This window comes from Rissa tridactyla, chromosome 4 (genome assembly GCF_028500815.1).
Source record: "Rissa tridactyla isolate bRisTri1 chromosome 4, bRisTri1.patW.cur.20221130, whole genome shotgun sequence".
NCBI classification, from domain to species: domain Eukaryota; kingdom Metazoa; phylum Chordata; class Aves; order Charadriiformes; family Laridae; genus Rissa; species Rissa tridactyla.
Window position 1 is genome coordinate 68,568,328 of NC_071469.1, and position 18,038 is coordinate 68,586,365.

Sequence of the window (18,038 nt, forward strand, 5' to 3'; positions counted from 1 at the left end):
GAAGGGCATGTATTTCTACCGTTCTTCAGCATTGAAAGAAGTACGTGATTAAAATTTATGTGTCATTTTTGGTGCCGAGGCTACGAACAGTTTATTTGATGTTTTCTCCCTAAAGTACAGCACCTGAATTCTCACCTCTGCAGAGCACTGCAGATACATTCCATGCTCACTACAACCTTCCCCTGCTCCATCTGACAAGAGAAATAAGCATTAAATGGCGGGTGGGGGGGGAAGGGTCTCTCAGCACGACCGTTTTGCCCTGATAAGGACAAATGTGCCAGCCATTTAGCCACCCATATATTCTCCCTATTGATCCTCCTCTCGAATTTGAAAACGTTGCTCCTTTCTGCTTTTCCAAAGCATTTCTTTGGGGAACACAGACATCTCATCACACAGGAAGGTGCTGGCCAATATCTCAACAGGGGCCTCATCCATCCCACCTAACTCTTACCATTAGGTTCAGCACGCTTGCTTTGGAAATGGAAAAAAAAAAAAAAACAAAACCCAAATCCAGCAAGTTAAACGCAAGGCAACAGAAGGCTTCCCCCCACTGCAATATCACTGCTTTCCTGTCTTGACTGTTGCTTCAGTTGTTTATTCAAGCCCCATCATACCACTTAGCACCAGATGATAACTGAAATCAAACAATTCCTTCTTCATAAAAATCACAGAATGGTTTGGGTTGGAAGGGACCTTAAAGATCATCTTGTTCCAAGCCCCCTGCCCTGGGGGACCCTTCCACCAGCCCAGGGTTGCTCCAAGCCCCGTCCAACCTGGCCTTGAACACCTCCAGGGATGGGGCAGCCACAGCTTCTCTGGGCAACCTGGGCCAGGGGCTCACCACCCTCACCGCCAAGAATTTCTTCCTAACATCCAGTCAAAATCTTCCCTTCCTTCTTCTGCAATATATATCTGCAATACAAACCCCATCTTCCATACACTGTGGACAACAGCTGCAACAAAGCAGGTGCAAAATGGGCCAGCCCTGCTAACTCCAGTCAGCACCGACATGGCTTGCCTGGGTCAGCCCAGGTATCTCTGGGGGCTCCATCACTGAGCCTACACTGGAACATCCCCTGCCAGCCACCACCTCCATCCCTGTAGGACAGGCTGTGTGCTCAAGGCCTCGCTGCTCCATCCAAGCTGCCACACATGTGAGTCAGCTCAGCATCCCCACTGGTCCCCCGCAGCTGAGAGAGAACATTGGCGCCACTTGAACCACCCTCTCAGGCCACCCAAATTCCCTACAGGCAGGTTGCGTGTCCCCAGGGCCACGCGTGCCCTGGAGGAGCAGCAGCCCTGGCTCTGCTCAGGGTGTGCAAGCACCGAGCTCAGGAAGCAGAAGGCATCTCCTAGCAGCCTCTCAGCTGCAAGGGGAGAAGCTACTTGTTGACAGAGTGGCCATCAGCACAGCACTCCACTCCTACAAGTGGAAAGAAAACACAGCAAAACAGAGCCAGGGAGAAAATTTTGGGTCTTCCAAATGCAGATCCTCCCATGCACTGCCTTCCAGGAGAGCCAAGCTATCTGACACTCTCTTCACAGGCAACCAGCGCACGTCTTAGCCCCTTGATTTCAAATGACATAGTCTGATAGCACTGCATAGGAGAAAGGGTGGCAGAAGGATGTGAGGAGGTGGAATCTGCTACGATTCTGCAGAAGAAAGCCTCAGCGCTCAAGAGGGCATGTTGCATCCCCAAAATAGTCAAGCTCCCAGAGCTTGCTGGGAACAGAGAGCACGCAACCCTCAGACGGTCAGACTATGTGTGCCAACAGCAGCTCCAGCCTCCCCCACCCCTGGAGCTTGGTCAGGGCAGGGGGACAGATGTGGGGACCCCATCACTTGCCAAAGAGCATTGGGCCATGCTGGTGGGGACAGAGAGCACTCCTGCAGCTGCCCCCATTGCCACAGTGAAGCAACTAGACGAGGACTCCGGCATCGCCCTTCCTCCACTCAGCACATTTTGCACCTCAGAACGTGCCATGCGTGACAGGATAACATTACCCGAGGTGGGACAGCATATGGAGGTGACAGACACAGGAAAAAAAAAAAAAAACACCCAGAGCAAAAAAGAAAAACCAGTGCAGGTGAGGTTATACTGACAAACAAGGTCTTTATCATTTGGCCTTTAAAGGAACCAGGAATACAAAATCCCAGCCAGTCCCTGCTCTTTCAGAAGATGCTGCTCCCTCTGACTCCTGTGGTCCAAATGTCACTCCTTGCCTTGGGACAGTCACAGTTATTGTTGCCACCAGCGGGACCCCCCCCAGCACAGACTGGAGCTGCCAAGGAAGGTTAGGAGAGGCTCCACCCCTCCATAGGCCATGCAGGAGAGCCTCGCTAGTGTACAGAAAATGTCACCTATTACCTACAGAGATCAGCAAATAAGTCATTTGTGTCCTGGGGTAAGTGGCCTTAGTACACGCTTACAAGTCTCTTGTCGAGCTGACGGGCAGGTGCAGCACAAGGCTTGGTTAATGTTTGGGCTAATATTTGGAGAACAGATGGGTCCAAAAGGTGACACTGCAGGCCCTCGCCCCGTGGGACACACAGCCAGCCCCAGCAGGTTCAAAAGCAGCTCTGCAGGGCAGGACCTGGAAGTACTAGTGGGCAACAAGCTGCTCAAGAGCCAGCCATGTGCCCTTGTAGCCAAGAAGGCCAATGGTCTCCTGGGGCACATTAAAAAGAGCGTGGCCAGCAGGTGGAAGGAGGTCATCCTCCCCCTCTGCTCTGCCCTGGGGAGGCTGCACCTGGAGTGCTGGGGCCAGTGCTGGGCTCCCCAGGTCAAGAGAGACAAGGAACTACTGGAGAGAGTCCAGCAGAGGCTACAAAGGTGGTCAGGGACTGGAGCATCTCTGTGCTGAGGACAGGCTGAGAGCCCTGGGGCTGTTCAGCCTGGAGAAGAGCAGGCTGAGAGGGGATCCCATCAATGCTGAGCAATATTTTAACAGGCGGGTGGCAAGAGGATGGGGCCAGACTCTTCTCAGTGGAGCCCAGTGACAGGACAAGGGGCAACGGGCACAAACTGGAACACGGAAAGTTCCATCTCAACATGAAAAAAAACTTCTTTATTTTGAGGGTGGCAGAGCCCTGGAAGAGGCTGCCCAGAGAGGCTGTGGAGTCTCCTGCTCTGGAGATATTCAAACCCCGCCTGGACATTGTAAGAGATGGACTGTAAATTCCCTGACGAGGGGCAGAAGGCCCTCCAAGCCTTCAATGCAATGCCTCAAACACTCACAAGGAAATAAATAATGCGGGCCTGGCCTTCAAAGAACTGGTAAGGCTAACACTTCTGGCGCCTGGAAGTGTGGGAAAACTGTCTTGTGAAGACAGGATAGTTCTGCCACTCGTGTGATGAGCTTGCTAGTTCTCAAGGCCATTGTGTCCGATGAGTGACCTTTGCTTCATTATCCGTGAAATGCATATGAAAGCACACACCCTGCATATGCCAATGAAGATTATAAAGATCATGCTAAACATGTGTGACTATGACACTCGTCTTTCCACCCAAATCATGCTACACATCACCTGAGAGACGGGAGAAACCTGAGACAAGGCTGTCCTCAACACAGGGGGGTGGACCATTCCAATTCAGCAAACATAAAAGGGGAAAATAAGTGCCCCTAGCGGGGAGCAAAGAAGAAACAAAAGAAGATGATTGTGCCTGGGAAGATTCTTCCCAAGAAAGACGAAGATCATGCCTGGGAAGATTCCCTGAAAAAGACGCTGGAATCAGGACTGGTGATCTCTTTATCTCTGTCTTTTTCTCTGTCTTTTCCTTTCTCTAACAGTTAGAGTCGTTAAGTAACGACGTTAAGTACCGCTTGCCATAAGTTGTCCTATCCCTGTTGTTCAGTAACACAGTGCGTACCTCACCATTTGCCATAATTTGTTATATACCCAACAAGTCCACGATAATAGGTTAAGACCTATACTAACGATTTGGGGAAGCTAATAAATGTTTGTATATGGACCTTGAGATTTATCTCACCTCAGTCCCTGCCGTTGAGAATTTACGAGTCTGAAGTCACTTACCCCCCCGCCCTTTACTGCAAGTGGGACGTGACAGACATGTTCCTGTCCAACCTGCTCTGGGCAACCCTTCTTTGGCAGGGGGTGGGACTAGATGATCTCCAGAGGTCCCTTCCAACCCCTGCGAGCCTGGGATTCTGTCACACAGACCGTGAGCTCAGCTCAGCCACCCACGAAGGACTTGTCACATTGTTCTCCTTCCCAAACAGCAGAGGGCTTTGCAGAATTTTGCTTGAAAATCCAAAGCAACCTCTGGGCAAAATCCTGAAAGCAGTAATTTATGAAAAAAGGGCTGCATTTGCCCACCCACCGTTAGCCTCACCTGAGCATGGATGTGGCATTTTAAAAACTTAATCAAGGAAAATTAGTTTCTATGGCAACTAATGGCGCACTTAATAGATCAAGTGATGAGTGCTGTGTGTAAGAATGCTGCAAATTATGAACAGCAGTGATATATCAAATGCTACACAATCACCGCACAGATAAGTATGTGCAACAATGTGTTGGGGTGCTCAGAGCTTTCTGGATAACTAAGCGTGAGGCTAAGTTTTGGGGAACAACCATGTGCAAGTGTTTGTAATTCTCTTTTCAATAATTACTGTAGCCTTCCATTATTCTCCCCAAAGGCCTCACTGATACTGATTAACCCTCAACAAGCTTTGAACAAAGTTTCAAATGGAAGTGCAGCTACCTCTTTGAGTACGTGAGTTTCCCTTTCTCCACCTGTCTGTTACTTTAGGGAGAACTTTGCGACACGTGGTGGGAAGCCAGTGAGTAATCTGGAGTAAAGCCAGAGTAAACCTGAAGACACACATTCAAAGAGAAGCCCCTATTGAGCAGAGTCATTTCAACGCAACTTGGAGCAGATCACACAGAGGCACACGCAAGTCATCAGCCTGCTACTGAACTACACCAATTGATCGAAAAGTTAAAAGCAATGCCTGGAAAGACAAAAAGGCATAAACGTGCGCTTTGGTGAAGCGTGCAGGAGTGCTGACATGAAAGAGGGGAAAAAAAAAAAACAAAACATTCATTCCTCCTCTCAGACACCCACCACGGGCAGCCTCAGGTGACGCAGGGCGCCATGGCGAGACTAAGCAGGCAGCAGAGCAGCCTGGCACCGCGGCGTGCGCACCCACACCAGCCCCACCAGCGTTGTTTCTTTAAAGCCACGAGCATACCTTCAGCAGAGGAAGCCCGTAAGCAGCACTTTCTCTTTGCCTTTTCCAATCCGCAAAGGAAGGAGGAGAAAATACAGGTCCCACCTAGTTTGGGCTGAGTCCCCATTGCTGCAATCCTCCTGCTACAGGCCCTCGTGCCCATGGGGAAGGAGGACAAAATAAAAGCAAACCACCACACACAGATGGCAGAAGACTGGGCTAGCCCAGGGCAAGCCAACGGCACTCTCACACAGAAAGGCACACTTGCTGCTGGGGTCTCACCCCTGCCCTTTTCCCCAGGAAGAGTTTTTGGATCTACAAGCACTTCCTTGCACACGTTAACGTGCACACAAGTGCATACTTACATGTAGATGTGCCCTGGACACAAAACTTGGATACTCAGGAGCTACCTTGCAAAACCAAGGAGAAGGACACGTCTGCAACCTTCTGAGACAGATTGTTTTTCCTCTCTCATCATATCCCAGGGGAACTTGTAATACGGTAAAAAGGAAAACCAGATAGACGCTGTGCTGGTAACAACAGTCCCACAGCGAAGGAGGCTGCAACGGAGCATCAGCAAGGCTTCTTCTCCTTGGGGATGGTCCATGGGACAGTGATGGCCGAGGAGAAAGGTGGTCAGTGCCTGAGGCGCTAGAGCATATAGAGGAGCCTTTGGAGACTCCCTGAAGACCATGTCCACTCACAGTAATGTACAGCAATGGTCTGAGGCTCACTCATAGACACCTCTCTAAGCCAGAGTCACTGCACTCCTTTTAGGCTGACAGAAAGGCCATGACTAGACAAACATGAGACAAAAAGAGCTGATGTCCTCTACAGCCAGGCCGAGGGCTCGGCCAGGTCCTGATGAACCTTGCCCAGGCTCAGCTTCTGAAGCTGGCCCATCCTGTAGTGCTGCCATCTTCTCAAGCCCATCACTAGGTCTGGCACATGCTTGCCCACCATCTGGCTGAGGCTGTAAGAGGAACCAGAGGAGGAAAGTCCACAGGAGAGCTTCCTCTACAAACCATTAGACACTTGGCTTTCAAACTGCCTCTCAATACTCATGGAGACCTACTGTGAGCTCAGAATCAGGAAAGAAGGTGAATGCAGCTAATTAGCCCCCAAAAGAAGAAAAAAAATTCTTTGTTAAGTAGAGCACATGATTTTAAAGAAAGTTTAATTTTGGAGGTGTAATTAACTGTAGCTCCAAACCCCTAGATATTAAGGTGCTCAATTACCAAACTCAGCTCGCGAATCAGGAAGAAGACTTTCTGCTTTAGCTTTTGCACCCGCTCTTAAATGCCATTCCCAAAACTGAGGGCTTGCAGAAGGTACTTCCACAGGTTTGCTTTAAGGGCACTAAATAAAGCTTGTTACTAACATCAGCCTTATGTGTTGAATGACGTTTTTACTGGAGCACTGTTGCCTGGCTCCCATACCTCACTGAGCAGGAACAGCAGCAGACACTCCGTTAATGAACCAGCACAACATTTGTGAAGACTGAAGCCCAAAATTCACCTTGCATCTCCATGCAATGGGGACCACACCTGTGTTTATGGGTGGAACTGGCAGTCTCTGCTTAGCTGTAATGCCACCACCTCTGGTGGCCAAAGCAATGGCAATTAGCAGAGACACAAGGCAGGAGAACAGCAAGTGCAGAGAACAGTTTGCTCTTGGCATCCCTGCAGAGATGCACCACTTTTCTGCTAAGATCCTAGTCCCTCTCCATGAATTACTGCCGTAGAAGCGTGGCACTTCTACTCCACAATACACCTAGCAGCCTTTATTTCCGGCAAGAATTCATGGGGCCAGGCTCTTTTCAGTGGTGCCCAGTGACAGGACAAGAGGTAATGGGCACAAACTTGAGCATAGGAAGTTCCACCTAAACATGAAGAGGGACTTCTTTCCTTTGAGGGTGGCAGAGCCCTGGCACAGGCTGCCCAGTGAGGCTGTGGGAGTCTCCAACTCTGGAGACATTCCAAACCCGCCTGGACGCGTTCCTGTGCAACCTGCTCTGGGTGACCCTGCTCTGGCAGGGGGTTGGACGAGATGATCTCCAGAGGTCCCTTCCAACCCTATGATTCTATGAATTCGTAACACTCCCTTTTCCAGTTGCTGCTGAAGTGTAAGGAGCAGCACAGGCCAGCAGTTGGCCAAGACTTGAGTTTATAGCAGAAAATAGGGGATGTACATATATCCCACACCCATAGTTTAAAAAAACCCAAAAACAAACAACAAAGCAGACTATGTCAATTCATTAATCCAAATGATCTGGTAAAACCTTGCAAAAAAAGGCTTCAAGGCAGCAGTAGCGGTGGTACTGCACACTATGTCTTTCAATGGCCAGCATCACCTGGCAGTCATTACTGTAGCGTGACTTGGTTACTTGCTGTTACCGCCACAGTCGGAGAAATGAACATGATGTAGCCCCAAGAACCAAAAACACAATCACAGAATGGTTTGGGTTGGAAGAGACCTTAAAGACCACCCAGTGCCACCCCCTGCCCTGGGCAGGGACACCTCCCACCAGCCCAGGTTGCTCCAAGCCCCGTCCAGCCTGGCCTTGAACCCCTCCAGGGATGGGGCAGCCACAGCTTCTCTGGGCAACCTGGGCCAGGGGCTCACCACCCTCCGGGTCAAAAATTTCTTCCTGAGATCAATCTAAATCTCCCCTCTTCCAGTCTGAAGCCATCACCCCTCATCCTATCGCTACATGCCCTTGTAAAAAGTCCCTCTCCAGCTTTCTTGTAGGTCCCCCTGCAGATCCTGAACAGCAGCTATGAGATCTCCCCATCCCACCAGCAGCTCTGGACATTGAAGACCTTTTACAAGGCCATGGTCCAAGCCACGCCAGCATCTGCAAAGGCCGCTTGGAAGGAAGGATGCAGGACGGACGGTCTCACCAGCTGACTCACAGCACACTTTCACCCCTTCATTCTCCCCTCAGTTAATGCATGTTTTCTGCCCACTCCTGATTGTGGGGGGGGATTACAGCAACCACCAATGGCAGATTTTATAAATGCCTAGTGCAGGATTGCTGACTTCTTACAGCGTTTAGAACAAAAGGAGTTTCCATGTATGCCAATAATAATAGAAAAAGTTTGAGAAGCGCATGCAAGTTGAATAGCATTCTTAGAATAGATACGTAATTACATATTTTATAAACTCACTTCCCAGGGTCTGATAAAATATCATTTTGAAAATAATTTCCATAAAATTTGCAAACCAAATATGATAACCTTCTGTGCGAAAAACAGTAAAAAATTGAAGTACAGAAAATACTGGCAATTACCACAAAACGTGGATGGAAGTTTCCTGCAGAAAAAATAAAAATAAAAATGTATTTTCACCACTTCTATCTGCAAGGAGAATTGGAAGCATCCTGCCAGACACTTCCCCTCAAAGCCATCTCATATTGAAGGCTGTCTGAACATGAGAATCCAACAACAATATATCGTCAAATTATTTTATAATTTCTGCATATGAAAAGGAAGGCTTCAAAATAAATGCCGTATCGCCACTGCCGCTTGGTCACAACAGAAACACACTGCAGACCTCCTCCTAAAGAACCATCCCCATAAAGCAGAATGTATTCAAGAAGCAAAATAAATACAAATTTTACATTATCCATATTTAAAATACCCGAGAATAATTACTGGCAGGTAAGAGTAGTTCTCTGACAGCTGGAAACAGCGAGCACCAGCTTGATGGTTCCATGCAAGTCTTGATCTCCTGCCTGACCCTGATGGGTACTTTTCCTCAACAGCCCCGTTGACAGACAAAAACCTTGGTGAGATCCATGGAAGTCTTAGAATCACGGAATGGTTTGGGTTGGAAGGAACCTTAAAGATCACCCAGTGCCACCCCCTGCCCTGGGGGACCCTTCCACCAGCCCAGGTTGCTCCAAGCCCCGTCCAGCCTGGCCTTGAACACCTCCAGGGATGGGGCAGCCACAGCTTCTCTGGGCAACCTGGGCCTCACAGTCAAGAATTTCTTCCTAATATCTCATCTAAGAGAAACCAAATTTCACGGACAATGAGTCCAAGGAACTGCAGCTCCCACAGTGTTGCATGACAAACTTTAAACATAGCAAAAAAGCTACGGTGTCTTAGTCTTTTTTTTTTTTTTTTTAAACTTTCTGGAGCACTAAATTTGAGTGGAAATCTAATAGGAAGGTGATAAAGAGGTTAATGTTCAAACACAGCGCTGCCAAGCCTCCTGTTTTGCACTGCAGAATCACCCATCTGAGACTACCAAAACTATCCCCCTGCTCTCAGGCAATTAATCTGCAAGAAATATTTCGAGTCTCAGAGAGCTGTAACATGAGAGCGAGCACAAGAGAGCAGACTGAGGTGCTGGCTGACAAAGAAAAAAATCTATAAACAGGTAAAATGAAGAGAAATCAATTTTCCATCCTGAATCCCAGATGAGAAAATAGAGATTTTTATGAAAAAACCAGCCATGTGGTTGCTTTCTTGATAAGATGTTTTGGTTGAACAGCTTGCTTTTTTTGATTCAGCAGCATCATAAGCTTTGTTACTGCTTGAGACAGCACCTTTCATAGCTGGTCCAAAGCACTTCCTGACGGATAACAGCCCTGCTCGCTTTGAAGCTGCCTCAAGCCTCCAGGCAGGCAGGTTTGAGAGAGATCTTTGATTTCAGCTGCACCAAAACTCGCAGGCTGCTGGTCAGCTTTGCCGGAGCAGATAGAGGAGATGGCTTTGAGAAAGAAATATTCTCCAAGGAAGCCCTGGAAGTATCAGTCTATGTTCATCCTGCTCTTGTCTGCCTGCACGCAAATGTCCCACTTGCCTCCACCCAAACACATGGCCATGCCAAACTGCTGCATCCAGAGCCAGACGCTTTGGATCTCAAAAAGTTGTTAAATAAGCCTGGATTAGAAAAGTTTGGGAAGGCGGAATGAATCCAACAGTACTGACAGGTACTGAGGGACACGGACTTGTTTCAGAGAGGTGGCTGGAGAAGGCAGCCAGCCTGGGGCAGATCCCATCTCCCCCATGTTGAACATCGCCTTATGCCATAAATCCCCTAAAAAGCAGCAGTGTGTCCTTAAGGCAGGAGGTGCCCCCTCCATGTTACAGTCAGTACTACATTAAAACGTTATTATCGACCTTTGTGAATGAGGTCTGTGTCAAGCCAGACTCTCTCACTTGGCTCTTCCAATGAGGAGCCACCAGCACGTTCCTCGCATCTCCCCTGACCATGTTCCATGAGCCAGCAATGTCAGAGCGAAGAGGACGGCCAGCAATGGGAGAGAACGCAGTAGCAGGGCAATAAATACTTTTCATACACTGTTGAGGCGCTGAATTTTAAGCTTCATAACAGCAGCACTGATTTGAAAACAGCACTGCCCTCACTTGAAGGGGTTATCAAAACATCTAGACACTTGGCCCAGTTTGGGTTTTTTTTCCCTTTTATTTTTTTTTAAGGACTTTTTTCGTTCTCCATCACCTGGCAAAAACTAGACAGAGATCTCTTAATTTAAAAGAAAAATGGCTTGGTTTATACCATGGCTTTAATGTGTGACTGCAGCTAAGAGAGTGCAACTGTGTGCAGTTAAGGTAGAGTTTTCTAAGACACAGCCCGACCTATGCCTTCCCTGGAACAGCACAGGCTAGACTTCAACTTCTTTGTTCTTAACCCTTCTCACTAAATTGGGAACAGCTACGGAATAAAGGAGAATCAGCACATCTCTCCTTCCTAGAGGAACATCACTCGTCTGCAGACTTGAGCTCTCCAGTGCATCCCATTTCCCCAGCGGCCAGCTGCACTTCACAGCTCCCGCGTGTCCCACGCCATTGCAGGAGGGAGGTCTTTAATTCACCAGCTTGCAAAGAAAAATCTGTGCGAGGTATTCTAGTGTTCAAAATCTCATACAAAACTGTGTAATACGTGGTTATCTCAGCTAATACAGACGCACCCTCAGCTCTCGGTACTCTGCAGAGCAAGATGAGGGGACACAGCAGAAGGCAAAGTGGCAGTGGCAAAAGAGGGAAGAGAGAGCTGGCTCGGCTCAAAGAGCAAAGGAAAAGATGGAAAGGGAAAAGCAGAGAAGGGAGGGAATAAAGCATTGTGCTTGCACAGGTCTTGAAAGGTCCTGATCTAAAATAACCTGTTAACAGGGTACCATGGGCAAAGTTGGGGGAGCGACAGAGGGACGCAGCAGGGCAGCAGGCACAGGCTGGCAAGTCTTTCGGCTTTGAATTTTCTGCTGTAAAATAGAGTTAGACCTGGAAAAGGGTAGCTTCTTTCTATTTAACTTTTGTTTTCTGCAGGGCTGCAACGCTGTGGTTCTGACATCGTCCAAGACCAAGAAGAGCGAGACTCCCCGAGCTCTCCTGTGCTGTGCCCCTCTCCAGCTGTTCACTCTGGTGCATCATGTCTGGTTTCAGCTGTCCCTGTCCCCATATTTGCTTTTCCTTCTACCAACCTCCATGGACCTCAAACACTCACATCAGGACCTCATGCTAAAGTACAATACAGACTCACTGATTTTAATAGCACGTTCCTAGACAGTCATTCAAAAAAAAAAGTCATAAACTTTTCTGTTGTTGTTGTTTCTTCTGCAACACCCCAATATCAAACCAACGGCCGGAACAATTCCACCCCCCAACTCAGATCCTGCTGCATTGATCTCCTCTCTACCACCCTACACCAGTCTAGTCCTTCGCAGAAGATGGAACCAACCCGCAGAGGCTCAGAGACAGAGAGGGCAGAGGGAAGGTGCGGTGACCAGCGGGCACGGCGGGGGCTCACCTGTGGCCGAGGATGGCCGGTGACCAGGCAGGTCAGCTCCAGCGTCTCGCCCTCGCGGATGGTGTAGACTCTCTCCGAGTAGCGTTCCTCCTCGATGTTGCAGGCCAGGCCCGAGTGCACGATCCGCACGGTGGGGGGGGCTGCAAGACCCAGAGAGAGAAACCAGGTGAGCATCGTCGCCCGCATTCCCCAGGGCTCCCTCAGACCCACCTCCGGGCATCCTCACCTACCCCTAGAGGGAAGACCCAGGCTGGACCTGAGCATTTTCACCACGGAGAATATTCCTGCACTTACTCAGCAGATGCATCCTCAGCGCCAGAAGAGATTTCCACGGTATTTATTAATACCCAGCAATCCCCCGAACGAAACCGCTGCAAGCTCATTTGCATTCCAGTTATGTTTGTTTCAGTTTCCAAATGAACTCTGCGTTATTGTTCTTTTTTATTATATAGCTTTCTAAATGCATTATCACACTCATTATGCAAATGAGAAGCCTCAATTAAACCATTCAAATTAAGCAGGAGAAACAGTGCAACCGATGCCGCTTCCTTTCAAAGTCGATACCAAAATCCTGTTGCTGTCAGAGGGATCAGGATTTGGACCAGAGGTTTAAGTTCAAGCAGAACCCTTACTTTAATTTCCTCGTCTATGCAACCTGAAGTACAGGATGTTACGCTGTTTTACATGTTGTACCTGTAGGAAAACTGCGATGTTGCTGCTAATACCGTAAGTACAAATTACAGCTCTGTTTCTGCAAGTCTCCAAAGCGTGCTCCTGGCTCTACGGCTTCCTTTATTTCTGAACCATAAGAAAGTTGAGTTATAGTCTGACTGCCAAATAAAGTAACATAAACTAAACAGCAGGAGAGATAAAAGGTAATTCTGGTGAGTTTTAAAGACCCAGTATTTCACCCACTCTGCTCAACAGCGCGCTGCTCCTGTTCAGTAAAAGTGGATACGCCTTAAAATCCTAACCAAAGTCTTAAACCACAACCAGAAAGGAGAACAATTAGAGCTGAGCCCAACAGGACTCGAAGCCGTAGAGCTCCGGGCCCCGTTTCCCATGAGCAAGAGCCCCGTTCCACTGGGAAAGCATCCGTGTGTTCTCCCCACCTCCCTTGCACCAGCAACAACCACCCACCCAGGACCGCAGCTCCCTTTCCAGGCCTCCGTGCTGCACATCACCTCCCTCTCGCACCAGACTACTGGCGGTTTGATCAATTTGCAATTTTTCAGCTAACGCCCACGGGGGACTCCTGGGGTGCATCGCTCTGGCACCCCTGCAGAGCCTCCCCATCGGCTTGCCGTTCCTGGTCCAACCCGCGCAGGGCTCCCAGCTGACACAGCCCTTGCGGCATCGAGTGCTGCGCAATACCTAGACTTGATACAAACCTGTTAATAATCCACATTTCTGACCCTCGCTCGCCAAAGGCTGAAGAAAATGAGACTCAAGACAAGGACCCTGAACAGGACAGTGTCCGGTCAACTAAATGAACAGGAAGAGAATCATTATTTCAGGCTGTAATCACTAAGCCTGATATTCCCAGCTACCTTGCGCTGTCCCCGTCCATCTCAGTCTACTATATTTAGATCATTTTTCAGTGTGCTTGGCCTAGGTTAACCTCTTCAGCAAGCGTTTAGGAAATCAGTCCTCAGTGGAGCTTCTCTGCAGAGCATCAGTGGAGGCAGAAGAGCTCGTGCAGGGGATGGATGTCTCCTGCATCCATCACACACATCCTGGTGTGACACAGGGCTGGAAGACCATCAGATCAGCAGAGACAACAGGTTGGTGGGGCCATTCAAGACAGGTCAAGAGGCCACAAGAGAAAAAAGCCTCCCCATCAGGCAGGGGTGGCCGAGCAGCTCCTCAAGCCACTGCACACCAACTTTTGGAGACCCACCAGCTCACCCTCTCCTCTCCTCCACAGGCAGATCCTGCTTAGCAATGGTGAATCCAGGTTAAAGACCGATGCGTCCCTGCTCTTGGCAGTTTTGCACGGACAGCAAAAATTGCTCCCTAGCACCAGTTATTTCCAAGTACAGCACAACGACTGAACATGTCCGCGATGCTCAGCCTACGGACACATTTAGTCAGACAAGTATCTCCTCAGGCCTCCCTACACAGAAGCTGCTTCAGATTTGCTTTCCTACTGCTCAGGAGAACTGTTTTACAGCCCCAGCATCCTCCCCACACAATTACACCACTGGCGCTTTGCAAGGCTAAAGATGCTATTTACTGCTTAGAAGAAACAAATGAAATCTATCCTTCCCTGGGTACCATCCGTCCAGGCTGCTCTTCCCATGGAGCTCGCTGTCCCTCCTGCAAGGACAGAGATGTCCTTGTCTGGGAGTCAGTCCCAGGTGCCACGCTCTGACCTTAAAAGAAACCGTTGATTCTGAATTATTTCATTATTATTTTTTTCTAAGTAGAAGAGCAGCACTAATGCTCGGTGTACTGCGGCTTTCCCTGTGCAAGGAGAGCTGCTCCCCCTCAAGAGTTCGATGTCGTGGGACAGGGAGCGTCCTCCTTGTTCTGCCACGCACAGCCGCTGTACAACAGGGCTCTGGGCCACGGCTGGGGCTTTCATCATCTCCCCCAACGCAAATAATAAAATACTGAAATGCTAAAGCAGAGCCACGGAGCAGAAATGTAAAATAAGGTTCAGCACAGATCGTGAGACTTCTGATAAAATTAGAAGAGTCAGCAACATTATACCAACATCCTGCTGCCTTTTAAATCCATATTACATTAATATTACATTTACATTCATATTATATTCATATAACTTCAAATTACATTTGAAGTGTCCTTCATTTTAGTGTCTGTGCCACCGCTCCATATCCATTAGGTTTGGGAAGGCAATACAGAAAAGAAAAAATACCCCCCTGTGTATTATTATGGCAAAAGAATACACTGCTTTAAAGGAGATCAAACGAATAAAGGAAAATAAAAAAAAATCATACTTTTTAAAGTTTTAAAGTCTTATGGTTCAGAAGACATTGCATAATTATGAAATGTCACCTCCCTCTCTACTGCAGGAATACTCATTACAGCTGAAACACGCCTCCAAGGATTTAATACCAGACGAGACATTAAAGTAATACATACTTGGCATTTATTTTGTTTGTGGCATTTTGGAAGAATTTGTCCTGTGATTATACACAGTAAATATTGCATGAAAGAATCCATCACGGTGCTGTTCCCGGCAACGCGCAGACACGGCGCAAGCAAAGGTAAGTGTCAGGTCAGAAGGAAAAGCCGTAGCCACAAACACAAGCACAACCCACCCAGCTTCTGCTGCACAGGAGCCGTGCGGTGCCATGAGATTTCTTCTTTCAAATGAAAAATGGTGCCAGCCTGACCTTTCACCATATCTCGTTATATATTGACATTGCATAGGTCCCCTTTATTGGCTGCTCTTTTCCAGCAATTTCAATTTATTTCCCTTCCCTGTCTGTCGCACGCACATACGCGCCTACATGAGCCATTGGCTTTCAACTTGCAACAAGTCCCCCAGGCAGTATAGACCTGGGGGGAAAAAAGAAGTCATAAAAATTTCCGTGAAGGCAAAATTAGAAATGTCCAAAGCTGAATACATACGCAGGTATCTAGACATACTTCATAAAGAAAGACAAAGGACAAAGGAGGTGCCGTGATGAATGCTAGCTAAACTTCCAATGAAACATGCAGAATAAAATTTATTTTCTAAAGGCGTGCAGGAGTAAGTAGAAAAGAGTTGGGTTTTTTCCCCCAAACCAAGACGGTCACCCAGAAGCAGCAAATTAAAAAGTAACCAAGTGAGAACTTGTATAGCACTCAGAAAGGAGATGCTTCATGACTTACAGTACGTTTGTGGAGCCGTGGTACGAATAAGCGACCTTGGACAACCGAAGTGCTCCAGTCTGCCTTTCTGTTTAAAGTGCCGGAAACTCTCTTGACCTTAATCACAACATTTACAACAATTGCTATTTTTCTAAAAAAGCTCAACTGCTTTATCTTATTAATAAATGATCATTTCAGCTCTTAGACTATGTGATTGTGATTGCACTGTTTCCTAATTGCTCAAAACAGAAGACATGCAGAATCAACAAAGTATTTATTTACTATTTCTAAGTTAATCTCAAAAGTTTCCAGGGCATGAGATATTTGTTTACATGTGACTTTATGACACCATTAAATTAAAGACAGATTGAAGAGCAACTGATTTTTTTGATAGGAGGGTTGAACCTCCACAAAAAACATCCTCAGCTTCCCACTCCTCCAGTGCCAGCTGGGAGGCGAAGCCTTTCTCCTCTTCCTCCTTTTCCACCTGTCCCCAGCCACTGCCATCTTTTGCTACGTATTGGTTCACCCTGGATCTGCACGCTTGGACTTGCACGCAGCAGACCAAGAACAACAAAGAAAAGACACAAAACCTTTGCAAGAGTTTGCTCTGGTGCTTCACCGGCACCAAACGGGGCCCCTACCAGCTTCAGACGGCCTCTAGCAGCTCACTGCGATTAGCAGGAGAGCAGAGTGCGCAGGCTCATGAGATGCAAGTGACCACATTATTACTCCAGATCGCTTTAAATAAGAAAGAAGTCCTTCAAAGAGACAAAGATCTCAGCCCATAATCATCTCTGAAGAGTAACCATGGCCTTTTCCCCCCATCCCTCTCTGAACTGGAGCATACCTACCATTCCAGCAGCAGATACTGACAGACAGCGACCATATGCCATAGATCATAAGTTTTTAATACTTGCCCAGCAGGAGGAACAATAAACAGCAGTGTAATGAGTGGTAAAGGGGAAAAAAGAAATAATAAATCTATCTGTTCCTAGAAACAGCGTTATGGTTCCTCTAACTCAATAGATACTCTGCTGATAAGCTCTGTAGTGTCAGAATTAGGTCAGCCTGTGACAGCAGTGTTGGGAAGAGGCAGTGTGATTTAATTAGCTCGGTGCCTTCCCGTGTTAGTGCTATCAATCAAGGAGGCTTCCTGAGCTCCGGAAACGCAGTTTAAGTCACAGAGATATGGGCGAATACCAAGCAACGTGGCGAAAATCAGTCTCAAGAGGGGGAAAAAAGTTGACTTCATCCTTCTCTTGCTAGTCTGGTGGGTAAGGTCAGAGGAGGGTACACGTAGATGCCACCATGAGCATAAAGTGAAAGCAGGTAGGAAATATTTCATACTGATACACAGGAACCTTTTAAACTATAGACCTGTTCCTGCTATTACTTGCTTATTGAGGCTACTGAAAGTAACACATGGCCATAATGTTATTTAAAAAATAATATCTAAAGAAAAGAAATACCAAAAATAATATATTTAAGAGTTTTAGCCAAACGTAATAATTTAAAGAATTCCCACAAGACGACCCGTGCTTGCTCAGAAGCATTTTGCATGATATGGATTGAACCAGGAATGTCACAACTCATTTCCAACGGCCCTCATTATGGCACGCCCCTTGCGCAGGGCACCACCACAAAACCTCTAGCCAAAGGCTTCCTGTATTAGATACTGGGCATTTGTCTCAGCCGGGACTCGAAGAATGTAATCAATACCTTGAATATGTATTTAATAAAAACTAGTCATATAACATTTCTCATTCCCCACTTCCCCCAAAGAATACTGCACTTTTGAAAAAATAAAAAAAAAGCTGGTCCAATAATAAATTTATTAGTGGGCTCAACATCACCTAACCTCCCCTGGAAAAGGAGGTCACAAATCCCACGTTACCTGCAGCGTTACCTACACACTGCATTGATGAGATTTATTGCCATAGGGCAGTGCCTTCAGCATGGCAACACCACTGAGATTCCTCGTCGCTTCAGTTGCAATTAGTAGAATTAAGAGCTGATAGGAGCATGGGAAAGCTTCATTCTGAGAGTTGCAAACTCATCTGGAATTACTTTAAATCTTCTTTTTCTAAAGAGATAAAGGGAGAGCTGATGAGTGAAGCAGGAGTAAACTCTTCTGCTCTTGAACCTACGGCTGCTCATAGTGTTCCCGTCCCTTTCATGAGGGCCACGTGGCTAAGGCAGGAGGACACTGCAGCCATAAGCATACACAGTGGCCATTCATGACC

General features: G+C 47.6%; 1 protein-coding gene across 1 annotated transcript in view; it reads right to left on the reverse strand.

Moving 5' to 3' along the window:
- The window catches only part of MDGA2 (MAM domain containing glycosylphosphatidylinositol anchor 2), a 365,679-nt gene that overhangs the window by 225,522 nt on the left and 122,119 nt on the right, over positions 1-18,038 (reverse strand). The window contains exon 2 of the mRNA XM_054201390.1: positions 11,971-12,110. Within this exon, the coding sequence (XP_054057365.1) occupies positions 11,971-12,110 (140 nt within the window). The remainder of the gene's footprint in view (positions 1-11,970; positions 12,111-18,038) is intronic.